Source organism: Magallana gigas, chromosome 2 (assembly GCF_963853765.1).
Source record: "Magallana gigas chromosome 2, xbMagGiga1.1, whole genome shotgun sequence".
Classification (NCBI taxonomy): domain Eukaryota; kingdom Metazoa; phylum Mollusca; class Bivalvia; order Ostreida; family Ostreidae; genus Magallana; species Magallana gigas.
In genome coordinates this window covers 48,516,506-48,542,290 of record NC_088854.1, presented here as the reverse complement: position 1 = coordinate 48,542,290, position 25,785 = coordinate 48,516,506, and the positions used below count along the sequence as shown (strand labels likewise).

Genomic DNA, 25,785 nt, shown 5'->3' with positions numbered 1-25,785 from the left:
TTTAGGCCGTTTTGCGGGAGTCGCCCGCGCAATGCAGGAGGGTTAACAGGTATGTTTGTTTGATATACGGGTTTTTTTTCTTCAAGCAGTAGTAGAAACTGCCGAGATCAAAAGAGATATGCGAGTACTCAAATGTTATGTAATGTGGCTTCTTACTAGTAGCCAGTTACATGTACTAGTAGCTAAATTAAACTATCCATACATTTTTATTGTGAGATCCACGCATCCTGAATACTGGTATATCTTTTGTATAAAAAAAACAAATGTTTTAGATGTATTCGTTAATTTTCTATTGTAAATTTTCACGTTAAGCTTCACATTGTCATTGATTTCGTTTAGAAAACGACATTTCAATACCTTATATAATTTTGATCAGAAAGCCTAAAGTACTGTTTGACTTACGTTTTCTAGAAAAAAAAAGAATGGCATGGTTTACCTGCGATTCTCAGGGTGATGTCAGGACTTTTATAAAGAGGTTTGATGGGATATTCACATCTCCAAATACTGCCTTGTTCAAACTCAGTCATGGACTCTGCTGGTATTGTCAAAGAGTACGCACGATCTGACACACAAGTATAGCTGTAACTAGGGTTTGGACTCTGAGTCAGACAGTCTGAACCCGTGGACCCAATTAAGACACTTAAAACATTGTTTCTGTAAAATGTTACAAAAGATGTTGTGCCATTAGGGGGTATAAACATATCGCATGTCCAGGTAAAGGCCTCTCCCAGCACTGCAAATCCTGATGACCCCGTCAGGTTGTATTGTTGACCTGAAAATAGAAAATATAATTATTTTGTTTAAACGTTGCTTTAAAAAATTAAACATTTTTGATTCGAACTAATCAAAAAATAAAGGAATTTAATATAATCAAACGTTATGTTGATATTTAATACATATAAACAACTTTAGTTTCGTTTGAATTGATATAAACCCAGAAATATACAATGTAAGTTTATCCTTTGTAGCTTGCAATACATATTTTTACCCCACAAAGTCTTTCGACAACTTTGAGTCGTTCTTATATTTCTATCTCATGGAATAAAACGTGATGAAAAGAATAAAATGTTGAATAACTTGTCAGACACGTGAACTAGAACACTTACATGTACTATAATATTATAAAATAATGTAGTGTAATGTTGCCCTAGAGCAGTTTACTTTTCAAAAAACCGTTAGTGTTTATATTTAGAATTTTTTAAACATAAGAATGAAAATAAATTTTTCCTTTAATGTTTAAATAAATGAGTATTACATCTAGAAAGTAAGATTAAACTTACTGAAAAAAGAGATATTAGATATATAATTACGTTATTAGTTAATTTGGTTTACAAGCAGTAAATTTTTGTGACTCTCTGTGGTAGATATATGTTGCATTTGTAAAACATTCGTCTATTTTTCTCGTTTTACGTTATGAAGATCATACAAAAGGCGCTCGAAATACTCACCGGTTAGTGCAGCAAACTGAGAGGATGGGTACACGTATCAGATTTGATTATGTATATTTTAAAACTGAATCAGCTTTCAACCTTGCTGTTTATTTTTTTTATTAAACAGATTTGTTTTCTTATTTTGTTTTAAGTGCATGATGTATGATTGATAAATTATATCTATCAATTTGAGGTAAATTAATACTGCGAGGAAAAGCAAAATCTATCTATCTGTCTTCTATCTGTCTACCGTTTTGATAGAAAGATAGATTAGCATGCTTTTTGTTTTACAGCTTTCATCAGCATATCAAATGAACTGTAGCTAAAAAATATTGTTAGTTTGGTTAATTTAAATATATACAATTAAAGGAAGCTTGTTTGTTATAGCTAAGACAAAGTTTGTTTTAAAATTCGTGTCTTGTATAAAAGTTTAATTGTATTTTTAATCATGTCATACATGATCTTGTTTTTATCATGCAAAATAATGCGTTTTCAAAGGTTAAAATGAAACGTATCAAACAATCCTTGACTCGTTTTAGGTATGGTTTATTACGAATACACAATAAGAGACAATAAAGAAACTCCACATATTTAATGTCAATCACTGAGCTTTTTTATGTTCCAGTACTGCTTTAACAATTAAAAATCAAAACTATATCAATATTCTAAATACATAATAGTATACTGAATTGTACTCTTATTAAATTTTCAATACCCCTAGTTATCTTAGGTTGCTTTTCTGTTCAATGAGTTCTGAAGAGAAGACTTGACTTTCAATGTTCCCCCTATTTATTCCATAGTTAAAATGTTGATTTTTCATTGAGGCTCCAACATACCGCCGAGGATCATAATTTCAATAAACAAAAATAAGCATAAACATATATCTATCACTATGCCTACCTGAATTTAATTCCACGAAAGTTTCTATATGAGTTTTCACAAGTTATCATTTCATTATTAGGTCATTTTGTCTGGTCAAATAGTATTTTATACAAGATCACTTTAAAAGATTATTAGGGTCTTCCGTTTCCAACGGAAGACCCTATTGTTTTTGTTAGGTTTCTTTTTCTCTATTTTTCACTATTATTATTCTTTTTTTTCTTAACATTTTTCTTAAAACTCAAATATCTCAAATATGCTACAATGGATTTTTATGAAAATGTCACGAATAATACAAAATATCAAGGTCTTTTATCATGTACATTTTTGTTGATGACGTCACTTCCGGTCGGCCGTTATATTCGTTTTTCTTTTTGTAAAAAGTGATCCTGTCCTCCATTTTTCGCAAAAACGATTAAAGATAGAAAATTGAAAGTTTCAGGAATGATAAATTTTTGAATTTCTAGGGCCGATCAGGTAAAACTACGATCGTCCGTCACTTCCGGTCCGCTCAAACAGCATTTTTGGAAAATTGTGTTTTAAAAACTTTTTAAATCAAATAATCTACATTTTTTCCCATCAGAATATGTTTTAAACTTATCAAATTTTAATATAAGCAGGTCGTCCGTCACTTCCGGTCGTCACCGGAAGTGATTCTAATATTTCGATTTTTGGAATTTGAAAGCATTAGCGTTTTGTTGACATTTTTGTACTGAATACAAAACAAAAAACCGTTTTAAAATCGGACAACGCATTGCAGAGATATTGAAGTTTAAAAATGACGTTTTCCGGAAATCTGCATTTCGCAGTGTAGGTTGAAAAATTAGTTTAAAAGGAAGTTAATATGATAGTAAATCGTACCAAATGTCAACAGTTTAATTGAACCCTATCAATTCAAAATCAAACGAAAGACCCACTTGTTGCTCGCAACAAGGTGCTTTCAGGTAATTCAGGCATTCTCGAGAAATTAAGCGTCATTGTTCTGAAGCGAGAGTCTGAGTAGCTCAGTCGATAGAGTCGTGGAGTTTTACTATTTTTCGCTTAGATCTACGATTTTAACTTTGAAGTGATAAGTTTAATCTAATCTATTCAAAAATCGGACGGAAGACCCACTCGTTGCTCGCAACGAGATCGTGTCTAGTTCTCTTTATATTCCTATGCAACAATTTGAACCCCCCCCCCCCACCCCCACCATTCCACCGGTATGGACCGAACCTACCCAAAAATTCATTATTTGAACACACTTTAAAATTAACACTACCTGGGGATCTTTCAACACAAGTTTAGGCTTCTTTTATCTAATTTTACAAAGGATGATTTTTAAAGATTTTCTTACTCCAATGTAAAAATAACACAGATTCCGGGAAATCTGTTTCATAAGTGGATATATATTATACTAAAAAGGGACATTGATGGTAAGCTAACGACAAAACTTTATGATAAACTTTGTGACTTTAATTTTCCTGTAATGAATTCCCTTGCTTATGGAGAAATATACCTTCACCTGCATATGGAGTTATTGTCTCTCAGTGAAATCAATAAACAATCTAAGACAAGGTAGGCTACTCAAAAACAAGTTGATAAAACAGGACTGTAAAGTCATCTTTTCGTAAGTTCTATGGTTGATACAACGACCTTGTCAGCAAATACAATCCTCCACGGGATTGCATGCTTACTGGCGTGTTTCATACTTGTTGTTAGACCATTATTAATGACCTAATTATCTACGGACTATTCCATTTTCCCAATTACGGCAAAAAGTACACAACGGGTCTGACCGATCAGCAGAAGATGCTCATCACTCCTCCATAGCACCTGATCCTACCTCTATGTTTTAATAGGTCCGTGTTTGCCCTGCTCCTGATTTGTATTTTTCCTTCGGACTTTTGATTTTGAACACTTCTCGTTATCTGCACATGTCATTTATCTATCAGTGGGGTTACACTTTATCCCAGTTTATCATGACTCTTTTTAAAATGAATTTTATAAACTGGCTGACAGAAAGACAAACAGAAGAAGGCAGTAGACAGACAAAAGTTAATGAAAAACCTCACTCTAGGATCTTAGATTCAAGTGAGCTGAATTTAAGTAATCATAGGCGTGTATAACTCATATTTCTAATGTAAAACTTCCGGAGTGTGACCTCCTTTCTGCGTACGTAATTTTAAATTGAAACAGGAAGATAAATTGCATGAATAAGAAATATTAATTGTCTTACTTACCTTCTGTTATTGAAACAATGTAAGTAAGCCAAAACAAAGAAAATGCAAACATTTCCCTTCCAGTGTTTAAAAGAACCATGGTTAGAATTGTTCAAGAATTTTAAAATGTAAAACGTTATTTAAGAACATGTGTGATAAGTATGAATGCACCAATTAAAACCAACCAGGAAGTTCTTGTCTAGAGGTTTTAAATAAGATTTTTACTACACCACTATATTTATCTTATTTTTCCCTGTTCAAAGACACATAAATAGCATTATACGGCGGCGTAGAAGGGCCAGATACAGAAAATAATCTTATTTGTTCGGACGAATAAGTTATTTGTTCGGACGAAATAGGATTTGTTCGGATGAATAAGTTATTTGTTCATAGAATTACGATTTGTTCGGATGAATTAGCTATTTGTTCGGACGAATAAGTTCCATCTGTATTTGTATATGAAAACAGTATTTTTGATGAGTGATTTATAAGACTATCTGATTTGGCAGTGATGTGGATGATGAAAGGTTAGAGAGTTTGTGATCAAGCCACCCCTTTCCTTGTAATAAGATTTATTTTTTTATCTGGCCCATCCACGCCGCCGTAGTATCATGACTTCCCTTATCAAATGGATAAGCTTTATATAGTATTTAAAAGTAAATCACACACACACACACACACACACACACACAAATATATATATATATATATATATATATATATATATATATATATATATATATATATATATATATATATATATATATATATATATACTGAAAAGGATGATATATTCATGTGCGTGGCCTTAATTCTTTTTGTTGCAGCTTACAGGAAAAAATACCAATAATGGGGTTTTTTTTTTCATTTAAAACAAGGGAGTGGGTATTTATAATTAGTGCGTCGTTTTTCTAAATTTAGTTTTAATGACAAATTGTACTCTAGTTTTTCATCTCTGTTCCAAATAAAATTCTTAGAAAAAAGACTGTTTTGAGATTAAAAATTGGGAGGAGGATCGGCTCCTTCCCAGTTAAGTTCCCCGTTTTATGTATTTTTATGTATGTACCCAGTTCTGGAAAATTCTATCCTATTCTCTCACAAGAGGTCGTGCTTTGCAAGCGTTCTATACATCAAAATCGTGCATTCAAAAAACGAATTGTCTTATTTTTATTATTCAGCGTTTGTAAAATCTTAACATTTATGAGTACTCTAAGTAAGTTCCAAGTAAATATATTCACTCTTTACGAAATCATTTAATATTATTTCATTGCAAGCATATATTTTGATGCAAACTCCTACTGACTTGGATCCACCAAAGCGTGTCCACCACCCTACTCTCATTTTTGCTATTTCGGGCTTGTTTATCGAAAATGGAAGTAGGGTTTTGATTAATTTAACAGTAAATATTCATTGGGTAAATTTCAACTATAGCTTACGGATATCATATCACACGTGTTAAAATACCAAAGCTGTAAACAGGTACTCTGGTGCAGGCATTTTATAGTTTATTGGGAAAAAATCTAATTAATTTATAAGCATAGATGTTACAATTTAACTAAAAAATAAAACTACTTTTTTAATAAATATCCTATCGAGCTAAATTTGGGTAAACTAATTATGTATCATAAAAGTTCTAAGAATTTTGAACAAACCCTGTTCATTAACATCTACAATATCAACGCGCTTTGAAAACAAAAGACACACATTTTCGTTGCTTAATGATTATTTAGCTATTAAGATATAATGTCGTATGATTTAAACTCCCCCCCCCTTCTCCCCGCCAATGTGATCCCCATCTCTCATTTCACCGGTCTAAAAAAAACTTCCTGCAGATACATGCGTTTTCAGTACTTCCGCATTGTCAAATTTGTGTGTACTTTGGAAAACGAGTTAAAAGGTTTGTTCGTGTATTTCTTACAAAGATTTGCACGAAGTCCCTCTCTAACCCCTAAATGTTCATGTGGGAAATTAAATCTAACATATTTAGGAAAACTTATCTCAAACAAAACTTTTCATTATTCCGCCTTTTACGATTTGCTCAATCAGAGTTAAATCTGTGTATCAAAGAAAATAAACGTTTGTTATATACTTGCCTTGCATTGATGAATGTTTGTTATATGCTTGATAATCATAATTATAGATTAAATCTCCCGTTTTATTATTCTACAACATACTCTTCAAGGGTTTTAGTACAACTTTTGGAATATAATAAATGAGGTCAGACGTACGTTTCGTTTATGGCAAGGTCGGCAGGGTTTTGACACAATCTTAGCAACAAAAAGGGGTGGGTAATTTAGGTTGAAAATATTTAGATTTCAAAATATGGGCCAAGCCACATGGTTTTAGCATAGTCTGAATAACAAAAATGGACGTATATTGTAAACTTTCAAAGCTAAAAGGGATTGACACCATTTAAGAGAAAAGTGGGTATATAGTATAGAAGGGGAGAAGAAATCTTACAAGCCGCCATTAATTCTTTGGCACGTCGCTTCGAACTTTTTCAGAACTTACAATGAATACCCAATAATTCAATAAATTGAAAGACCGAGAAATGGGTCATTCGAGGTATCAGAACGGACTAACAGCAAAAAGTGTGGCACGCATTTCAAATGAAGAATGATTTGCAGCGACAACTCATAGCTGATATTTTTATTTAAAATACCATTCAATACCTGATCATGTGGATAGGGTACAGTGTTTCAACTGTATTCTATTTCTGAGAAATTTTTTATGGTGTCCTGATTTCAGCATATATTTTGAGCGGAAGCCTAGAAAGGGGTTATTTTTGTCACTTATCAGGAAGTCATTTGAAAGTATTTGATTTTTAATAAGCTGCAGAAGAAATTGGGTGAACAAAATACATTCTTTCTATATCAAATAAATAAATTTTTGAAATTCACACATGTATATTGAATATATAAAATGTATGAAATGAGATCAAAATTAATTAAACAAAACAACAAACACCTTTGAAGTTTGAACTTCTGACATATCAAACATTTATTTAATGGGGGTAAAAGTCTATACTGCATATATATATATATATATATATATATATATATATATATATATATATATATATATATATATATATATATATATATATATATATATATATATATGTTTTTATAGTAATTAAATCATTGAAAGTTTATCAGAAGACAATGACAACTTTTACAATACTTTAAAGACAATTTCCGCATGAGTAATACATCAGTGGTTGTGGTTTACTTCATAAATGATGTATTAACATATTCCTCAGCTTTTTCAGTCCCGAATTTGTCATCACTTGATTCTACAAAAAATCACAACAATTCAACAAATGTTGACACTATTTTATGAATTGTATATTCAATGTTTGCAGCTATATATACAATATACAATTTCCATTTTTAAAAAAGGCATGTTCACAATTTGAGCTAAAATTTCTTGATCACATGTTGCTGTAAATAATGCTTTGAAAAGGTTTTTGTAAAGTAGAACACAATTGGGATGTTGGCTGTCGTGTTTTAGGCGGGACAAAGATCTCACAATTATTTTTGTGATCGGCTGATCATAGTTTTGTTCATATGAGGCATCAGGCAAATTTGACTATTTGAGCACGCATCGCGCCTCGCACTACTAAGTCTATTATGCAGTGACAGCTTTATGCTATTTAGAATTAGAGAATTACATTTAGATTACTAAAAAAATATTATTCTAATGCATTTGCCTTGATATAACATCATTTATACAGTTGAATAATGATTCAGATCTCCTTTTGTTTTTACATGCGTTAGAATTTTAATTGGAAGTACACTCCATCTACTAGGAGTAAAGTTTATTTATTCCTTGCTGTTTTGGAAATCAACAAAACTGTGCAATAAATATCCTATTTATCAAATTCATGTTTATTGCATGTAATGTTTTTGCATTAAATATGAACTTGAAGCTGTCTAATGATATCACATGCCGATCATTTCATTTTTCATGTAGTAACAACATCATTTAAAGCAGATTAATTTCTTTCTTTCTTTTTAAACTATATTTGCACATAATTAGATAATTTTGCTCACTTGGCTAATCTCATTTTGGTTTTAAATGTGATGGAGCAAACCTTGTTTACATAATTTACTTACATACATTCGCTTTGGCTTCCAACTCAACATTCAGGTATATCGACGACGTATTATCAATTAATAACTGTTATTTCCATACTTACGTCGACTCAATATATCCCAGTGAACTTTAAATATAAGATACCACAAAGTCTGAGTCATCTGTTTCATATTTGGATATTTTACTGGAAATGGATATTAATGGTAACCTAACAACAAAACTTTATAATAAACGCGATGACTTAAATTTTTCTATCGTCAACTTTCCTTACTTATGTACCAATATACCTTCATCACCTGCATGTGGTGTTTTTGTCTCTCAGTTTATTCGATACACAAGAGCATGCTTTTCGTGTAAACAGTTTCTAAGGCGAGGCAAGCTACTGACAAACAAGTTGACAAAAGTAATATCAACAGTCTCGTTTGGAGTCATCGTTTCGTAAGTTCTATGGTCAATACAACGACCTTGTCAGCAAATACAATCTTCCACTGGGTTGCATGCTGGCTGACGTTTTTCATACTAAATGTTAGACCATAAATAATCACCTTATTGTCTACAGACTTTTTCTGATTTATTTCCGATTACGACAAAAGAGCACACGGCGGATGTGACCGGTCAGCAGAGGATGATCATTCCTCCTAGGCACCTGGGGCCCGTTTCTCAAAAAGGCCTACGTCCAGGCGTAAGCTTAGTCCGGACTAAATCAGGGACTAAACCTCAAAACCAGACTAAGTTGCGTTTCACAAAAAGGCGGAAACTTAGTCGGGACTAAATTTGGGTTTAAATCTACGCCTGCTAATGGGTAGGCGTAAGTTCTTAGTCTGTGCACAAAAATGGCGAGTGTTTTGTTTCTAAGGCAAAATATACAGATAATTTTATTTTTTTTGGTTTGTTTTATGTGTTATTAAAGAAAACATTCACATTTATTTAAATATTTGTACATGTACGTATAACTTTAAAAAATACCTATTGTTCGATAACTGTTTCTATTTCTAAATAAATTAAGATTAAATCAATTTGATAAATAATGGGCTCATCTTATTAAACGTAAGTAATATACTTACTACTCGTAATGAAATTTACCTAAAGTGTGAAGAATGGGTGAACCCTGATAAATGATATAAACACAATAATTAAAAAGATTATTTCTTAATTAAACATGTATTGCCCAACAAGATAGATGTGTATAAGTACGAATAGATTGTTGGGTTTTTTTAAATCAATACTCAGTAAGCATGAACTAGAATTTAATGTTTCTAATCAGATTTGAACCTGTGAAACGAAACTGATTTTAAAATTATGAATAGGAGCAGCTCAAAACGTTTACATTTGTAATTTGTCCTTGTGTGTGGTTGTTTGTTCTTTACCTATACATGTATTACTGAAAACTTTACAACACGTATGAATTCTCATTTTCATTTTTTTTACTCCTAGTATCTTTACAAAACCGTATGAAAGCTACATGTATTTTGGAATGTTTATGAACTCGCATTTAGATACAATCAATTTTTGTTTGTTAAAATATTACTTAAAAATATGTTTTAGAAGCGTGCAGCGTGTGTATCAATTTTAGATCTGTTGACAAGCGTTTCTCAAGGTTATCGAATATTAAAAAATTTCACATGCACACCTTGAATTTTTGGAAATCAAATTCATTAATCTTATTAATTCTAGGATTTAAGAAATGAAGAGAATTTTTCTATTGATCGACGTATCAAAGAAAAAATTGACCGGAAAACTTCATCAATGCGCGTACGTAGCGCATTGATGAAAAAGTTTTCCGGTCAATTTTTTCTTTGATACGTCGATCAATAGAAAAATTATTATCTTCATTTCTTATCATTTAATAAAACATTTTCAAATAAAAAAATGTGAAGTGTCATTGATCAAAAATGTAAATAATGTAAATGTAAAAAAGTAGATCCGGCAAAAATTTTATTGATGCAGGTATCAAAGAAATTTTTCGACCAATCAGAAGCGCCGATATCTCATCAAATGAATAAATATTAAATGATTAAGTGATCAATTGCGTACATATTTAACATCGATCGTAATTCTTTTAAAATATGTATGGTTTACAGGTACTATCAATGATCTTCGTGCATATTCATATGCATTGTTTACTTGTACTCATTTGATTGAATTGATCTTTAATTACTTGAATTTATGATAGTTTTGTTTGATCATATTTAAGATGTACGTATATCATGGGATTTTTTTTTTATTTCGAAGTTGTCGACTTGCAATACAAAAACGTTGTTTTAGCAGTTTTACAACAGTGTGCATTATTTACAAATTTAACTAGCTTGCATTTGTCATACTTATTATAAAACAATTGTATACACCCCCACCCCAATAACCCAAAGCAGATAGGGAAAAAAGTATACATGTAACTCACATGCACTTGTTAAAACCGCAAAGGTGCAAAATGTCTTATCCGGAAGTGGATAGGGGATTTTTTTTAGATGCCTTTTCCATTAAACTTGGAAAAACCTTTTATTTATAAAACTTTTTTTAAATAGGAAGGGTGTTCTTAGATAACTGCTTTTATATCTTTATTTTAATCAAGATACTGTATACAGGGTTATTTTGGTCACGGTTAATTTCCGTCCTTCTACACTTGCAAACAATTTCACTCTGTCGTGACTTCGCCCAGTCACAGCTGTTACTTAAGTTACTTAATATTAGATATTGAAAATCAACATAAATTCGCCCGCTGACAACGAGGGTGAAATGATTGAAAATTAAACAGGGCGAATTATTCCCTGTTTATGGTGTATATGACTTTCAACCCCCTCCCCGAAAAAAAACAAAACAAAACAATCGATCGATTAAACCAAAAACAGGGAAGGGAGTTGGGGAGACTCCGGCCTCAAATGTTGATAAAATCTGTTTTGTTAATTGTTGACTATTAATATCTTTCAAAACTATTATCATTTGAATCGCAGAAAATCAAGAAACATTTCCATGTCATTGTCTACATTCTTTCAATATTGGAACAGAGAATGGACAAGGTTCATGTAATATTATTTAAACAGTAGACATTTTCGATTTTGAGTTGGTTACTGTTATACTCATGGTCATATTTTTTTCTATAAATAATATAGTGCATTGATAAAAAAGAATCAAGCCTTATCCCAGCATCTGAAAATGTCTAAAGATCAACAGTGTATATGAAGCATACTTCTCATTCTGCAGACGTATTGGGGCATATCCACTGTACCTCGTCCCTGTATTCTATAAATATTTGAAGTTTACACGAACATTAAAGTTAATTTCTATGTATTGTTTCGTTCAATTAATATGTAAGATTGTGCCTCAATATCATCTACAATGCATTTAATTGTCACATATTTGGTTTCTGAAACCTCTTATATATGCCGCTTTCATATCAATTGTTTTTCTCTAAAATTTCATTATGTTAAGAAGTGTATAGGCATTTGTTCAACTTTTATTAATATAAAATGTCATGAACAGCTTGAACATTCAGTGGTAAAGTATAACATGCGTACTTTCGGGTACATGTACTATGAATTGGAAAATTGATCCACCACATATAATCATAGCCTCAAAGCAAAACAAAATACAATATGCGCATGCTTAGTACTCAGCGAAGATGTCTAAGTTTTTCGACATTTAAACCCTAATTTATGCCTCTTTCAGAAACGCAACTTAGACCCGACTAAATATTGGCGTAACTTTGTTAGTCGGACTAACTTAGGCTCAGATTTACGCCTTTTTGAGAAACGGGCCCCTGATCCTACCACTATCATTTTAGAGGTCCGTGTTGCTCTGCTTTTAATTTGTATTCCTTTTTATGGATTTTTGAGATAGTTGACAGTTTGTTATTGTCATTCTCATAACCAAAAAATAAATGTTTTGTAACTTGTATAAAACTTGACAGCTAACATTCAAATTTTTGTCGGCTGTTTTGAATAGCTATAATTACATTCTACTGTGTTTTTCCATTAAATTTTGTTATCTTTAAATGCCCCTAAATGCAACAACTAATCACTGCGCATGAATATACATGTAATTTACATAAGTAGTTCCAAAATATTGGCTTCTATCTTATCGGTTAAAAATATATTTCATACCTGTTGTCTAACCACCATGTTTTACAATTTTTCAACAAAAAAGTTTATTCTTTTGTCAAAAGCAAAATTCAAAAGTTGTTTTTCATGGATTATATTTTCATGCTCATCGATCCCAACGCAACACTCTATGTAATAACCAGTTTAAATCAGTTTTTATAAAACTGCTGTTCTTGCTGTTACTAAATTACTCCCTCTGCGATCTGCAAGTTGTATTGATTTATTTACGTAGATAATTGATTTCATCAGTAAGGGAATGTAAACACAAGCATGAAATGGTTTATTTTTGACGTTGTCGGTTCAATAAATGCCGTCAGGTGAGCAGACAAATTGAATAACGCTCGTAACTACTGTCAGGGGAGCAGACATATTGAATAACGCGCGTTAGCTCACCTCATTTGTCTTCTTAACTGACGGCAGTTGTTTACACGAAGACGTCAAAAATAAATCATCCAATGCTATATTGTCAAACACATTATGCATCAAAAATCGAAAAATAAAGTTTACCTCAAATCGTGCACATGCCTCTTTATCTCGCTTACACGTATACACGTCGACTGATATAGCGATGCGCTGAGTGACGACAGTGTTTAATGTAAAAGTGAAACAGGTCGAATCACGAGTTGCAATTTGTAAAAGAATGTTTTAAGGGGGATGTGTGTCCATCTTGTTCATTTGAGGATAAGAATGTAAACACTTCTTGAACTGGTTTGTTTCTGCCCGAAACCGGCCAAAAATGTTGCAAAAAGACATTTTGTTTGAGAAGTATCTGAAAAAGATATAAAGAGGGTTCGTTTGTAACCTCTCAACAACCATTTGTTGAGAAAAAGTTTGAATCTTGCACATTTAAGTTGTAACTTTGCCTCAAATTAGGGTACCCTATTTTTATCAGTCGCCATGGGATTTATTTTCAGAACAAGAAAAATCCAGTCTATACTTAGAACTCCTGTGTCTATGAAGACACATTCACGTTATATTTTCATAGGAAAAAGATAATATTCAATTCAAAATAAACCGTTTTAAATTTGATATACATCTCTACACCTGTCCCATGTTTGATTTTTGAGGATTGTTTTTAGTTCTGTAAGTATAAATCAAAGTAAATTCTTTTTAAAAGTTGGATAGGGGTCCAACAAAGTGATAAAAAAAAGTATACATTATATTTCAATGAAATAAAAATGTAACATGTACACTCTACATGCATATGTGTTTTTCAGAAGAAAAATAAATGAAAAAGTGTTGAAAAAAAAATTTACATGCACGATATATATCAAGTTTTTATGGAATAAAAATGTTACATGTACACTGTACATGAATATGTGTTTATCAGAGAAAAATGAAAAAAATCATTGCATTGAAAATTTACATCATCGTGGATACACAAAAACATAATTCATACATATGCTTTGATTTTTTCTAGCCCACACATATCAAAGGGTTTCACTATTTCTAAAAATAGATCCCATACCGACTGATAAAGATAGGGTACTCTATTTTGAGACAAAATTAAAACTTAAATGAGCACGATTCAAACTTTTTTCAACAAATGTTTGTACAGAAAATACCAAAAAACTCCCTTCATAATTTTTCTGATTTTAAATCTTCAAAATAAGTCTGTAGCAGCGCAGTTCGACAGCTGTTCTGAGTGACTGGAAAGACATTGTCCTGTTCTTGAATACACACTTTTCAAACAACATGACATGTAGGACTTTATATCTATTGCGTTTATGTCTTTTAACAACATTTTTGCAGGTTTCGGGCACAAACAAGCCAGTTCAATACATGTTTACATTCCTCTCCTCAAATGATGGCCGCACATTCCTCTTAATTGGCCAATTTTGTGCCCGCCCACTCTTACACGGTACTGATATTATATTTTTCAAATGCCAGCTTTGACGTTTAACTCTGTATCAGGACTTTACAAATCACATGTAACTAAATCACTGCAATAGTTGACCAAGGGTTCTCTCAATAATAGCTTCTGGTTTGTTATAGTGTAATTCAATATTTTTTAATGCGTCAATCTAATTTGAGGTAGTGTATATTTTGTTGCAGCATATTCTAAAGAATTCACAACAGATACTGTCAAAAAATATAACAGAAATTGCATTTTTAGATTGATGAATGGCACGCTTACTTTTACAAGTGTGCATGTGCCTTTAAACAATTATAAAATTTGCAATTTACGGCAAAACTTATTTAGCTGTGATTAACCTTTATTTTTTACCCACTCAGCTTTAAGAAACATTAATGTAACTAAAAATGTATCAGAAAATATTAACTATTGATGTTGACGCTTTACACGCCGCAGACTTTCTCTCAAATACGCTAACCAACTTCGGAGTGTTAAATCCATGTACAGATTGAGTTGCCATTTCATGGTATTACATGTAAACAAACCACACTTCTTTATTTTACAGAGCTAGCTGCTGACAATGTTTGAAAGATTTATTGGAAGTTAGTAAATGAACACAAATACTGTAACACGTCAAATGGATTTCACGGCGTGTCAACCCGAATTTTCCTGTGGATCTATCTTTTGCAGCACGTTTTTCTGAGGAAAAAATTGTACTTTAACCAGATTACACTTTTCTTTTTTAAATTCATGCGACATTCTGCATATGGAACATTGCAAACGATAACGTAAAATATATTTATTCATTTAACAGTTTCTGACATATTTTTTTACAATAAACTGAAGATCAATTTGTGTGACTTTAAACTATACACTCCCGTCCCTGCTCTTAGAAAACCCTCTATATGTTTTTTGCCACTAACAATGTTTTCACATATATGTTACATATATAACATTGCCCTGTTTGTTTACATTATTATACATTTCCTTTCTCCGACGTTTATTTGTGTCCACGTGTTAGGTATTTGACAAATGGGCAGGTCTATAAAAATGCTCCAATCAGATATTCTTTGTTGCAAATCGCAAGTGTAATACACACCAATTAGAAAAGCCGTTACTCAACGCAATGCTGTACCGGTCGTTATGTATCGATAAAGCCATTGAGATAGGGATAACGCGACTCAACAAGACACCGATTACGTTACTTTTTGTTGATTACATGAGTTATTATAGAATGTATAGTAATAGAACGTCAGGTTATTTTAGTCGTTTATATAACCCATTGATATATCAAAACACATCTGAAATTTCATTTACGTCCCAATGTTTTTGTTAAATAAACTTTAAATTATTGTGTATGTCTTGTCACATTCTGTTTAGATTAGAAAAAAACAAAACATAAGGCCCAGGGGCTACATTGCTCACCTGAGCAACAATTGCCTTATTTCTGATCAAATTAGCATTACGGTATCAAAATCAAAATATCTTGACAACTAAATTGTACAGTACATCTTGCTAAAATTATTTTTAAAAATTTGGCGAGATTTTTATCCACATGTTTTATGGTAAATATCAAGCTCCTTTTGTTGTTGTACCTATAAGAAGATTATTCTCTATTCGTTTATACCACCTCCACTTTATGACCCCACTTTTCTCTAGGGAATCATGGTTTGATCAAATTTGAATCTGCACATTCCATGCTTTCACACAAGTTACTGCTTTCTAGACAAAAACTTTCTCAGCAATTTTTTAAAAGATTTTCTCTTTTTTTTTCTATGTAAAGATTCATCCCCCATTGTGGCTGCACCCTACCCCCAGGGACCAGCATTTAAACAAAATTGAATCTACATTATCTGAGAAAGCTTCCACTCCAATTTGAGCTTTTTCTGGCCTAATTGTTTATTAGAAAAGATTTTTAAAGATTTTCTTTATATATCTATACTACTATATTAAAATAATAGACTCGAATTTTTAGGCTTTAAAACCAATAAATCGGAAAAGTACTGTCTTTTGTTTTATATATTCTAAACATCATTGGTACTTGAAGATTACCAATTTGTTTTTTTTTTCTCAAGCAAGCTTCGTTAATTAATAATCAACGAAAATTCCTCAAAAAATTCCGGAAATCACCTGAATTTATCTTTATTTTACAATCTTGTGCATGCGCATTAAATTCACGCTAAATCACGGGAGGCTCTTTATTATATGTTTCTACAATATCACATTTGCATGAATAAACTCAGAGACGATAAAACAAATGCGTGTAAATTTTCATTGGATTTTTTTTTCTGTTCATCAAAGAAAATATGGGAGGTATCTGTAACTCGGTGCATATACTTTAGAGAGTTTCAAATGTCAACATGGTGTGTAAAAAACATTTTTGAAGAAATGTTGTATTCTGCAATTATACAATTAAACTTTTCGATGAAAGGTATTTACAGCTTCAAAATGGTTTGTTATGAACAAAATGACTGTTATTTCTCCAAAATCGTTTTGGAGCGATTCTTCAATTGTCTGCTACATTACGGGTGTATGAGGGGCATTTTAGCTGTGGTGAAGGCCTTTCCCCAGACACAGTTACATTTTTCCAACTCAGCAGAGTAGTGAAATTAAAAGCATTATTGTAGGCTTTAAGCTTGGTTATGCATAGGTCAACAATATCCAGTGTGTCGATGTATCTATTTCGTAAATGTCCGATATCATATGCTATGTCACCCGTGCGCGCACGGGTCAAAATCTAGTTCCTATGTAAAAAGCCATCCTCCCATTGTGGCCCCGCTCTACTCCTGGGGACCATGATTTGAACAATTTGAATCTTAACTGTCTGAGGATGCTTTAACATAAGTTGCAGCTTTTCTGGCCAAATAGTTTTTGAGAAGAGGATTTTTAAAGATTTTCTTTATGCATTCCCATGTAAAACTTGATCCCCCTCATTGTGGCCCAACCCTACCCCCGGGGACCATGATTTGAACAAACTTGAATCTAAACTACCTGAGGATGCTTCCATACAAGTTACAGCTTTTCTGGTCTAATAGTTTTTGAGAAGAAGATTTATGAAAAATACATACAAATATTCAATAATTCTATTTTATCTCCTCTTTAAAGAGGTGTGGCCCTCCATTGAACAAACTTAAATCCCCTTCACCAAGTGATGCTTTGTGCCAAGTTTAGTTGAAATCTGTCCTGTGGTTTTGTAGAAGAAAATGAAAGTGTGAAAAGTCTACAACAACGACAACGCCGCCAACGACGACATACAACGGACAAATTTTGATCAGAAAAGCTCACTTAAGCTTTCAGGTCAGGTAAGCTAAAAATCAAAAAGTCTTTATCAATTTTTCCATAAAATTAAAACATAATTTTGTTGAAATCCCAATAGCATAATTGATGTTTAAGTTTACATGAACTTGTATTCTAAAAGAGATTAAAAAAAATTGCAAATAAGTTCAATTATTTTAAAACACTAAAATTATCATAATAGTTTAACATATCAGAGAAGAGGGAGTAATTCATATCTCTTCTGCAAGGCCATATAATTATAGTTGTTGTAGAAAGTTTTTGAATGTTGATGCATTAACGAAAAAAAAAAATTCGACTGACAACCAAGGATCACCACGAGTTCTTGGCGATCAATGAGGATAAATACCGTTATATTTTACATTGGTCTTAAATCTTCTTTCATAAATTCGATAAAATTGATACTACATTTAAACCGTTAGTAATTAGAATGGTAGATAAGTTATTGATTTTGACAACGTGCATTATAACTGCTGAAATACATAATACAATCGTTAGAAGATATTTAGATGTACCTTTACTTTTCAGTGGTATCATCTTGTTGGGGGATTTTCCTTCATTATCATTATCAATACTTTTTTGCAATTTTTCATATAATTTTCTACAATGAAATTATCAAATGTTAAAAGCTCTCAATGACATTATTGAATTTAACGAAGATAGATAGATAGATAGATAGATAGATAGATAGATAGATAGATAGATAGATAGATAGATAGATAGATAGATAGATAGATAGATAGATAGATAGATAGATAGATAGATAATTAGTTTAACCGATTAACAGATACAATGTATATAGATACTCTTTATTTCCATGATTATCTGTAATAGAAAAAATAATTCTAAAATAGTTTTGATGTACATTTTTACAAGGACATAATTATATTAAATAAAGAAATCATAATTTTGAACAATGAAGAAATTTTCGCAGGATTATTAGCAATGAAACCTTTTTAAACTTTACTTTAAAAAAATTCACATGGGATTTAGTTACAAAACTATAATTAAGTACGATATTTTGTAAGAATCGTTGATATTTTAAGAGCCTTATATATGTGGAACACATGGCTTGATAGTCATTTCGTTAGTAATTGCGATCAGATAGAAAAATAGAATAAGCTAAAATCTACAATAAATTACATGACATAAAGATATAAACATATAAGAATATTTAACTTGAAGACGTATTCCTAGGGTTATTATGGAAATATTTTCTCCACCTATATATTTATATACGACTTTAATCATATATTTCTTAGTAGAATGTTTCTTAGTAATAATGGTTTCCTCCCCCTATTCAATGCAATGCATAGTGCATAAAAGTGTATAGAAGTTATTCAATATCTTTTCATCTAGGATCAAATGAATTATAACGAAAAAACATACTTTTTACGCCATATTACCGTTTAACGACAAGTATTATTTAGAATTGAGTTTGATTTAAATAAATTATTGACTCTTATCAAAGTAGTTGTACTACCTTTCTTCAAAATATCTTCATATTGGCTAGCGTTTTCGTTTTGTGTTAATTCGTCATACATATCCCTGAAATAAACACAGTCAAAAATTACATTGTAGAATTGATAATTAAATTATTAAAAAAAAAACCTTTCAATTTTGCTTCGAATAATACATATTGATACCTATTTTTCAACAGAATACTTACTGATACGCATGTTTTACAGATCAAATGTAACTAAGAGATGGATCATTTAAATTTACAAATTACAATGTGACATAATTTGTTATAATAACTAGTCATACAATAACAGCATTTATACGAATTCACAGACCTTTCTGTATGTACTTGTTGTTCTGAAATGTAACAATTAGAATTTTGAACAACATGTTTAAAATGTAATTTTACATTCATCATTTCATTCATCTATACATATTTAAGAAAAATAAGGCTTAATACGTAATTTTTTTAATGAAATAATGTTTTTATAAAGTCATCTTAAATTTTCTTTTTATTATTAATAGTCAGACAACCAATTAAGTTCTTTGAAAGATAGTTTTATTAATATATTTCACGTATCCGTATGTAGTTTATAGTCCAGAGGGTTGCAGTAAAATAGTTTCATATAAGAAAAATAAATAACTTAAGTTGTATTTTCAATTCGAGTTTTTACCTTTTATTGTTGCATAGTTAGATGATTCTTCGTTTGTGTCCACTTTCATATTCCTGATTTAAATGTATAACACGTAATAACAGATACACGTACAAACAAATTGATAATTACAAATGTGTCGTTATTTAGCATAATTTTTTATAATACATGTACTTTGATTGTGTGTTACGATATTGATAAGCATTTTTATATGAAAATGTATCATGGCCAGGTTTGTTTTTATTGTTTCATTGTTTTAGTTAAGGGTTATCTACACCATTACTTTTGGGCGGTGCCTGGCTAAATATAGACTGTGGGCGAATTTATTGATCAAAAACTAGTTACGTATCCGTATGTAGTTTATAGTCCAGAGGGTTGCAGTAAAATAGTTTCATATAAGAAAAATAAATAACTTAAGTTGTATTTTCAATTCGAGTTTTTACCTTTTATTGTTGCATAGTTAGATGATTCTTTGTTTGTGTCCACTTTCATATTCCTGATTTAAATGTATAACACGTAATAACAGATACACGTACAAACAAATTGATAATTACAAATGTGTCGTTATTTAGCATAATTTTTTATAATATATGTACTTTGATTGTGTGTTACGATATTGATAAGCATTTTTATATGAAAATGTATCATGGCCAGGTTTGTTTTTATTGTTTCATTGTTTTAGTTAAGGGTTATCTACACCATTACTTTTGGGCGGTGCCTGGCTAAATATAGACTGTGGGCGAATTTATTGATCAAAAACTAGTTACGTATCCGTATGTAGTTTATAGTCCAGAGGGTTGCAGTAAAATAGTTTCATATAAGAAAAATAAATAACTTAAGTTGTATTTTCAATTCGAGTTTTTACCTTTTATTGTTGCATAGTTAGATGATTCTTTGTTTGTGTCCACTTTCATATTCCTGATTTAAATGTATAACACGTAATAACAGATACACGTACAAACAAATTGATAATTACAAATGTGTCGTTATTTAGCATAATTTTTTATAATATATGTACTTTGATTGTGTGTTACGATATTGATAAGCATTTTTATATGAAAATGTATCATGGCCAGGTTTGTTTTTATTGTTTCATTGTTTTAGTTAAGGGTTATCTACACCATTACTTTTGGGCGGTGCCTGGCTAAATATAGACTGTGGGCGAATTTATTGATCAAAAACTAATTTAGGTTTTAATTTGGTTTTGCAAACTTTTTATTTATTTGCAAAACATAAAAAATGAGGTGGAAAGACCTCTAATTGTTCGAGAACAATTAGTCTACTAGTTCTTATTTGGGACAGTAATAAAAAATTATAGAGAAATTTGACCTTGGAACAAATTGTATATATCATCCATTTCAGTGTGGATTTTTTAAAACCCTGCCAGCTCCTCTAAATACTTAGCCATGGTTTGGATTTTTTATTTTAATTTTAAAGAATAGTTTGCGCGAAAGATCTTTTAACTATGCACACATTTAGTTTTATTGGGATATTAATATTTCAAAGTTCATTAGGGTATTATTGGGGTTCATTGGGATATCGTTTGGTATCATAGGGGTATCATTGGGGTAACATTGGGGTATCATTGGGGTTCATTGGGGTATCATTGGGGTATCATTGTGGTTCATTGGGGTATCATTGGGGTTCATTGGGGTTCATTCGGGTAAAAAGACGCACCGGTTTGGAACTAAAACTAGTTTTTGTATTTATTGGCTATAAACTGAAACAAGTTTCCAGGAAACCTAAAACCACCTCCGAGTGCGGTTTCAGGGGTTTTAATCCTTTCAAGATGGCGGAAAGAGAGGTGTTCGAAAGAGAGTTGTTGATACTCAAGTGTGGCACATGTGTCAAAGTTTGAACTCAGCAAAGGATATTGGTATCATCCTAACGTTAAACATATGTGTCTCAAAGGATCTATGATAGTACATATAGTACTGACCAAAATAATAATGTGGAAGAGATGTAGCGATTCCATTAATACTAACACTGAGAAATACCCTTTGCAATTTACAACAGTCAAAGGAAAAATTTTCAAAGTGGTTGATAAAAAAAGAATTCATTGAAAAATCTGCTCGTAACATTTTATTTTAGTGCACATTGTAATGCATGTAATAAGATCGCCTGTCTATTTCATTGCTGGCCACTCAACCACGGCTCTTTGAAATCAATAAGATTTGTCTTTTGAACTAAGACCACGTAATTGGTGCATATTTCAATTGAAACCAGGATCATTTTTAACTTGTTTCAAACGCATTGAGTGAACCAAATGATCTCTAATGATATACGTGTAGAAAAATGAATATTAATAGTTTTTCATAGCAGCAATATGTATGTGGTTTTAAAAGCCAATTTTGCCATGAGTTCGCAGAATACCTTAATATGTGAGATTTGCCCGAAAAAAATTGTCTGCACTGTTTACAACAGAATAAAGACTTTCATGCAAATGCAGATGAGTCCAAAGATTATCTTCTTCGAATTCCAAGAACAAATTCAGTAGGTATGCGAGTGCAATGATAGCCATTTTTCAAAACTAACTTTCCATTTAGTGCTAAACGTTCAAACCAACGAACTGGTTTCAAACAGATATGAAACTATTATCAAACCATAAACCTAAACTCGAACTAGTTTTTAATTAATAAATTCGCCCTGTTAAAATATTGAATCAGACAAAATAACCAACATTTCTTTAACTTTCAGAGTACGACTAACCATCGTTTCTGCGGGTTTCGACAACATCTTGTTCATAACACTTAATTTGGTAAATTCTTCTCAAGCTCGAAAATTTCACAACCTGTACTAAAAGTACGAACAGATCATCATTCCTAAACAATATTACACTCCAGGTTGTATTTATTCGTGTATTTTTACCCTTGGTACATTTTACAAGGATTTCAATGTAGCGGTTTTCAATGTCGTTGACAAAACAAAACTTTCTTAAATGATCGTTTAATGTTAACTAGTAAGAACATTCTTGGCGGTACAAGCTTATGGTTAAATTAAGATCATTACGTTCTGCAGTTTGAGACAATAATAAAACACATAGCATTTAACGCTTCAGAATGGTCTTCTAGCATCTGGCCTAACTTTGACAAGGCATGTTTTTCAATAGAAGTGTCCAATTAAGTATTTTCAAGCTTTAAAAAATCTACGTCCATGATACACGTAGGATGCACTTTGACTTGAAGTGCCCATTTAAATCTGCATGTGTCACGTGAAAAACACAAGGAAACGTTTTGCTGTTTCATCATTTAGCCATTCTGACCACTCCCGATAACTTCCGACATAAACGGGCGAAGTGATCCGATTATCTAGCTTGACAAATTTGAAAATCTAAGGTAGAGACTATGGTACATATGACTTGCCGTATAAAGTATTATTAGTTTTTCTTAGATACCATATAGAGATCTTAAAAGGTCACAAAAAGCTGCGCCCTCTATCGATCATTTAACCTTTCTTTAGAGTATCTATGGAAAATCAATGAAAACTTACAAGGCAACTACTACATAGTATGCTTAGAACTTTTAGAACTTTTAGAAATTAAAATCAGATATTTACAAAATGATCTACTGCTAGTGTATAGTTCCTACATCTAATATGCAACATTTTTTTGGAAACAGAACTTTTTTATAATTTAGCTGCAATTTAAATCTTAAATCTTGCAAATTTTAGAATCAAAGAAAAGTAATGATATTACTACATCTACATCTTTCACACAAAAGCATATTCAAAGATTATGCAAAAATAAAAACTTACGTATTTCTTTTTACAAATGCTGCAATAAATTAATATAAACATTTTATTAAGATTATAAAACATTTTTACCGAAAATCTCATTAAATTTATTTGTCTTTTGTACCTTTATCTGATATATGTACATCAAAATGACATTGATAATAATGAGAGCATAAAATTATCTTAAAAAGGTGACCTAGCTTGTAACGCAACAACAGAACAATTTCTTAAGATAATGAATACAACTGAGAAACACATCCAGAAACTCTAGAAACAAAAACATTTCTGGGGCACACACCGCATGCATGCATGGTTTTATTGTTGCGAATAATTAAGTAAGGGGTGATTTTTAGAGCAACCTTTTAGAACTGATTTTAATGAAACGAAAGTTTCAGATTCTAGCATACCTTATAATACAAAATTTATTAAGCTGATGTATTTATATTCAATTTAACAACTCATATCAAATTAACCAAACGTAAATATTGAAACAAATTCAATAAATGTATGAAACTGTATTTTACGTTTTGTTTTAATCATTTTCTTTCGTCCAATTGCAAACAATATTTTGTTTAAAAAATGAATACAATATTGTTAAAGCTTTTTTTTACGTTTACAAATTTTTTACGAGTTTTTATAACCCACTTCAACTAATTATCCGATTAAACTGATCTTTACTATTATTTTTTTTACAACAAATCAAGCACCGATTCAATAGTCTTTTGACAGGGAATCGCTTAATTGGTTTTAGAGTAAGGTATTTTCATAATGTATATAATTCTTTAAATATGCGTTGTTGGAGAATTATGTAAAAAAAAAAAACTGTGGATGTGAAAACATTAACAGTGACAATTCATCCAGTAAAATTGACCATGGACACCATGATTTGTGGTAAAATATACATTACCTATTTTAAATGTAAAGATACATGTGTATCGTCTGTGAACAAAAAACACAAGAATCAGTATAATCGTAACCAACACCAGCGCCCCTACAACGCCTCCAGCAAATACCCCTGTCAGAGAGCTTGTTGTCTCTGTAAAAGTGAAAACAAATAATGATTTCATTAATAACTTTTCATAGTGAAAAAGAGAGTGGTTTTTTCATAAAAGAAACGCATTGCATACAGTTTTGAAAACTTAACAAACAAAACGATATTAAACATGCATGCAACGTTGTTTCAACGACAATTTTAAAAATAGCTGTCGTGTGGGCATAATTATTCTTGTTGAGACCACACGAATGAATTTTAATATTCAAATGTTTTATCTGAAAAAGTTGAAATTCTCATATTTCTCGAGAGATATTAAAATATGACATATCTATGCGTTGTTTCAGAGCTATAATTAACTTGTACACCAAGTCGCTTTAACAATTCGAAGCTTTGCTCTTACAGAAAACGCCTGGTTTATGAATTCTAACTATAATCATGTTAATAATAATAAAAATGAAAAAACAATGAATTTTTGATTAAAATACATTTCATAAATAGTTTTTGTGCATTTGACACACATTTCCAAAAACAAACAGAAGTTAACAGAAAAGAAAAAAAAACATTTTTATTTGCATTGTGTGCTGAGTAGGGGGCTTATTTACGTTAGGATTTATATAAAGCAAATAATGTTCTAACACGTTATGTTATATTTGGTTAATTTAAAATGTCCATATACCTCATTCTTTTTATGGTTGTCTTTCAACGTCGAAACAACGTTTTTGTTTAAAGTTTTGACAAATGAATGAATTTTACTTAAAAGATTTTTTTCAAAATTCACCCAAGCTATTTAAAATTAAAATTCATATATTTAAAACTTCACACTACACAGATAGTGTTAACAAATGTTTTTAAAAAAAACCTTTTACTGTCGTGCAACTGATGGCCTTTGATAAACTAGATCCATGACTGTTCTTTGCTGATACAAAAAACCAGTATGTTACAGACGGTTTAAGGTTGCCTTGGTAAGTAACATGAATTTCATTTTCACCCTTGTCGTTCAGACCAAGGTAGATACTAGTTCCATCTTGGCCACTCAAAGTAATCACAGTAAAATTCTGAGTGGATCCACCATTGAAGGAAGATATCCATTGAAC

The 25,785-nt window shown here is 31.3% G+C and overlaps 2 protein-coding genes and 1 long non-coding RNA gene across 3 annotated transcripts in view; all 3 read right to left on the bottom strand.

Annotated features, from left to right (window-relative positions):
• The window catches only part of LOC136273090 (B-cell receptor CD22-like), a 46,508-nt gene extending 41,807 nt beyond the window's left edge, over positions 1-4,701 (bottom strand). Inside the window, exons 1-2 of the mRNA XM_066076973.1 lie at positions 4,532-4,701; positions 437-772 (exon numbers count right to left, since the gene is read on the bottom strand). Coding sequence (XP_065933045.1) covers positions 437-772; positions 4,532-4,610 — 415 coding nt within the window. The 5' untranslated portion in view covers positions 4,611-4,701. The remainder of the gene's footprint in view (positions 1-436; positions 773-4,531) is intronic.
• LOC105331780 (B-cell receptor CD22) overlaps positions 1-25,785 on the bottom strand; it is a 162,137-nt gene that overhangs the window by 120,670 nt on the left and 15,682 nt on the right. The window lies entirely within an intron of this gene.
• On the bottom strand, positions 7,706-19,401 carry LOC136273092 (uncharacterized). The gene is made up of 3 exons (XR_010711268.1): positions 19,335-19,401; positions 18,367-18,676; positions 7,706-7,805 (listed from the first exon to the last, which is right to left on the bottom strand). It is a non-coding gene; the product is annotated as an uncharacterized lncRNA (long non-coding RNA).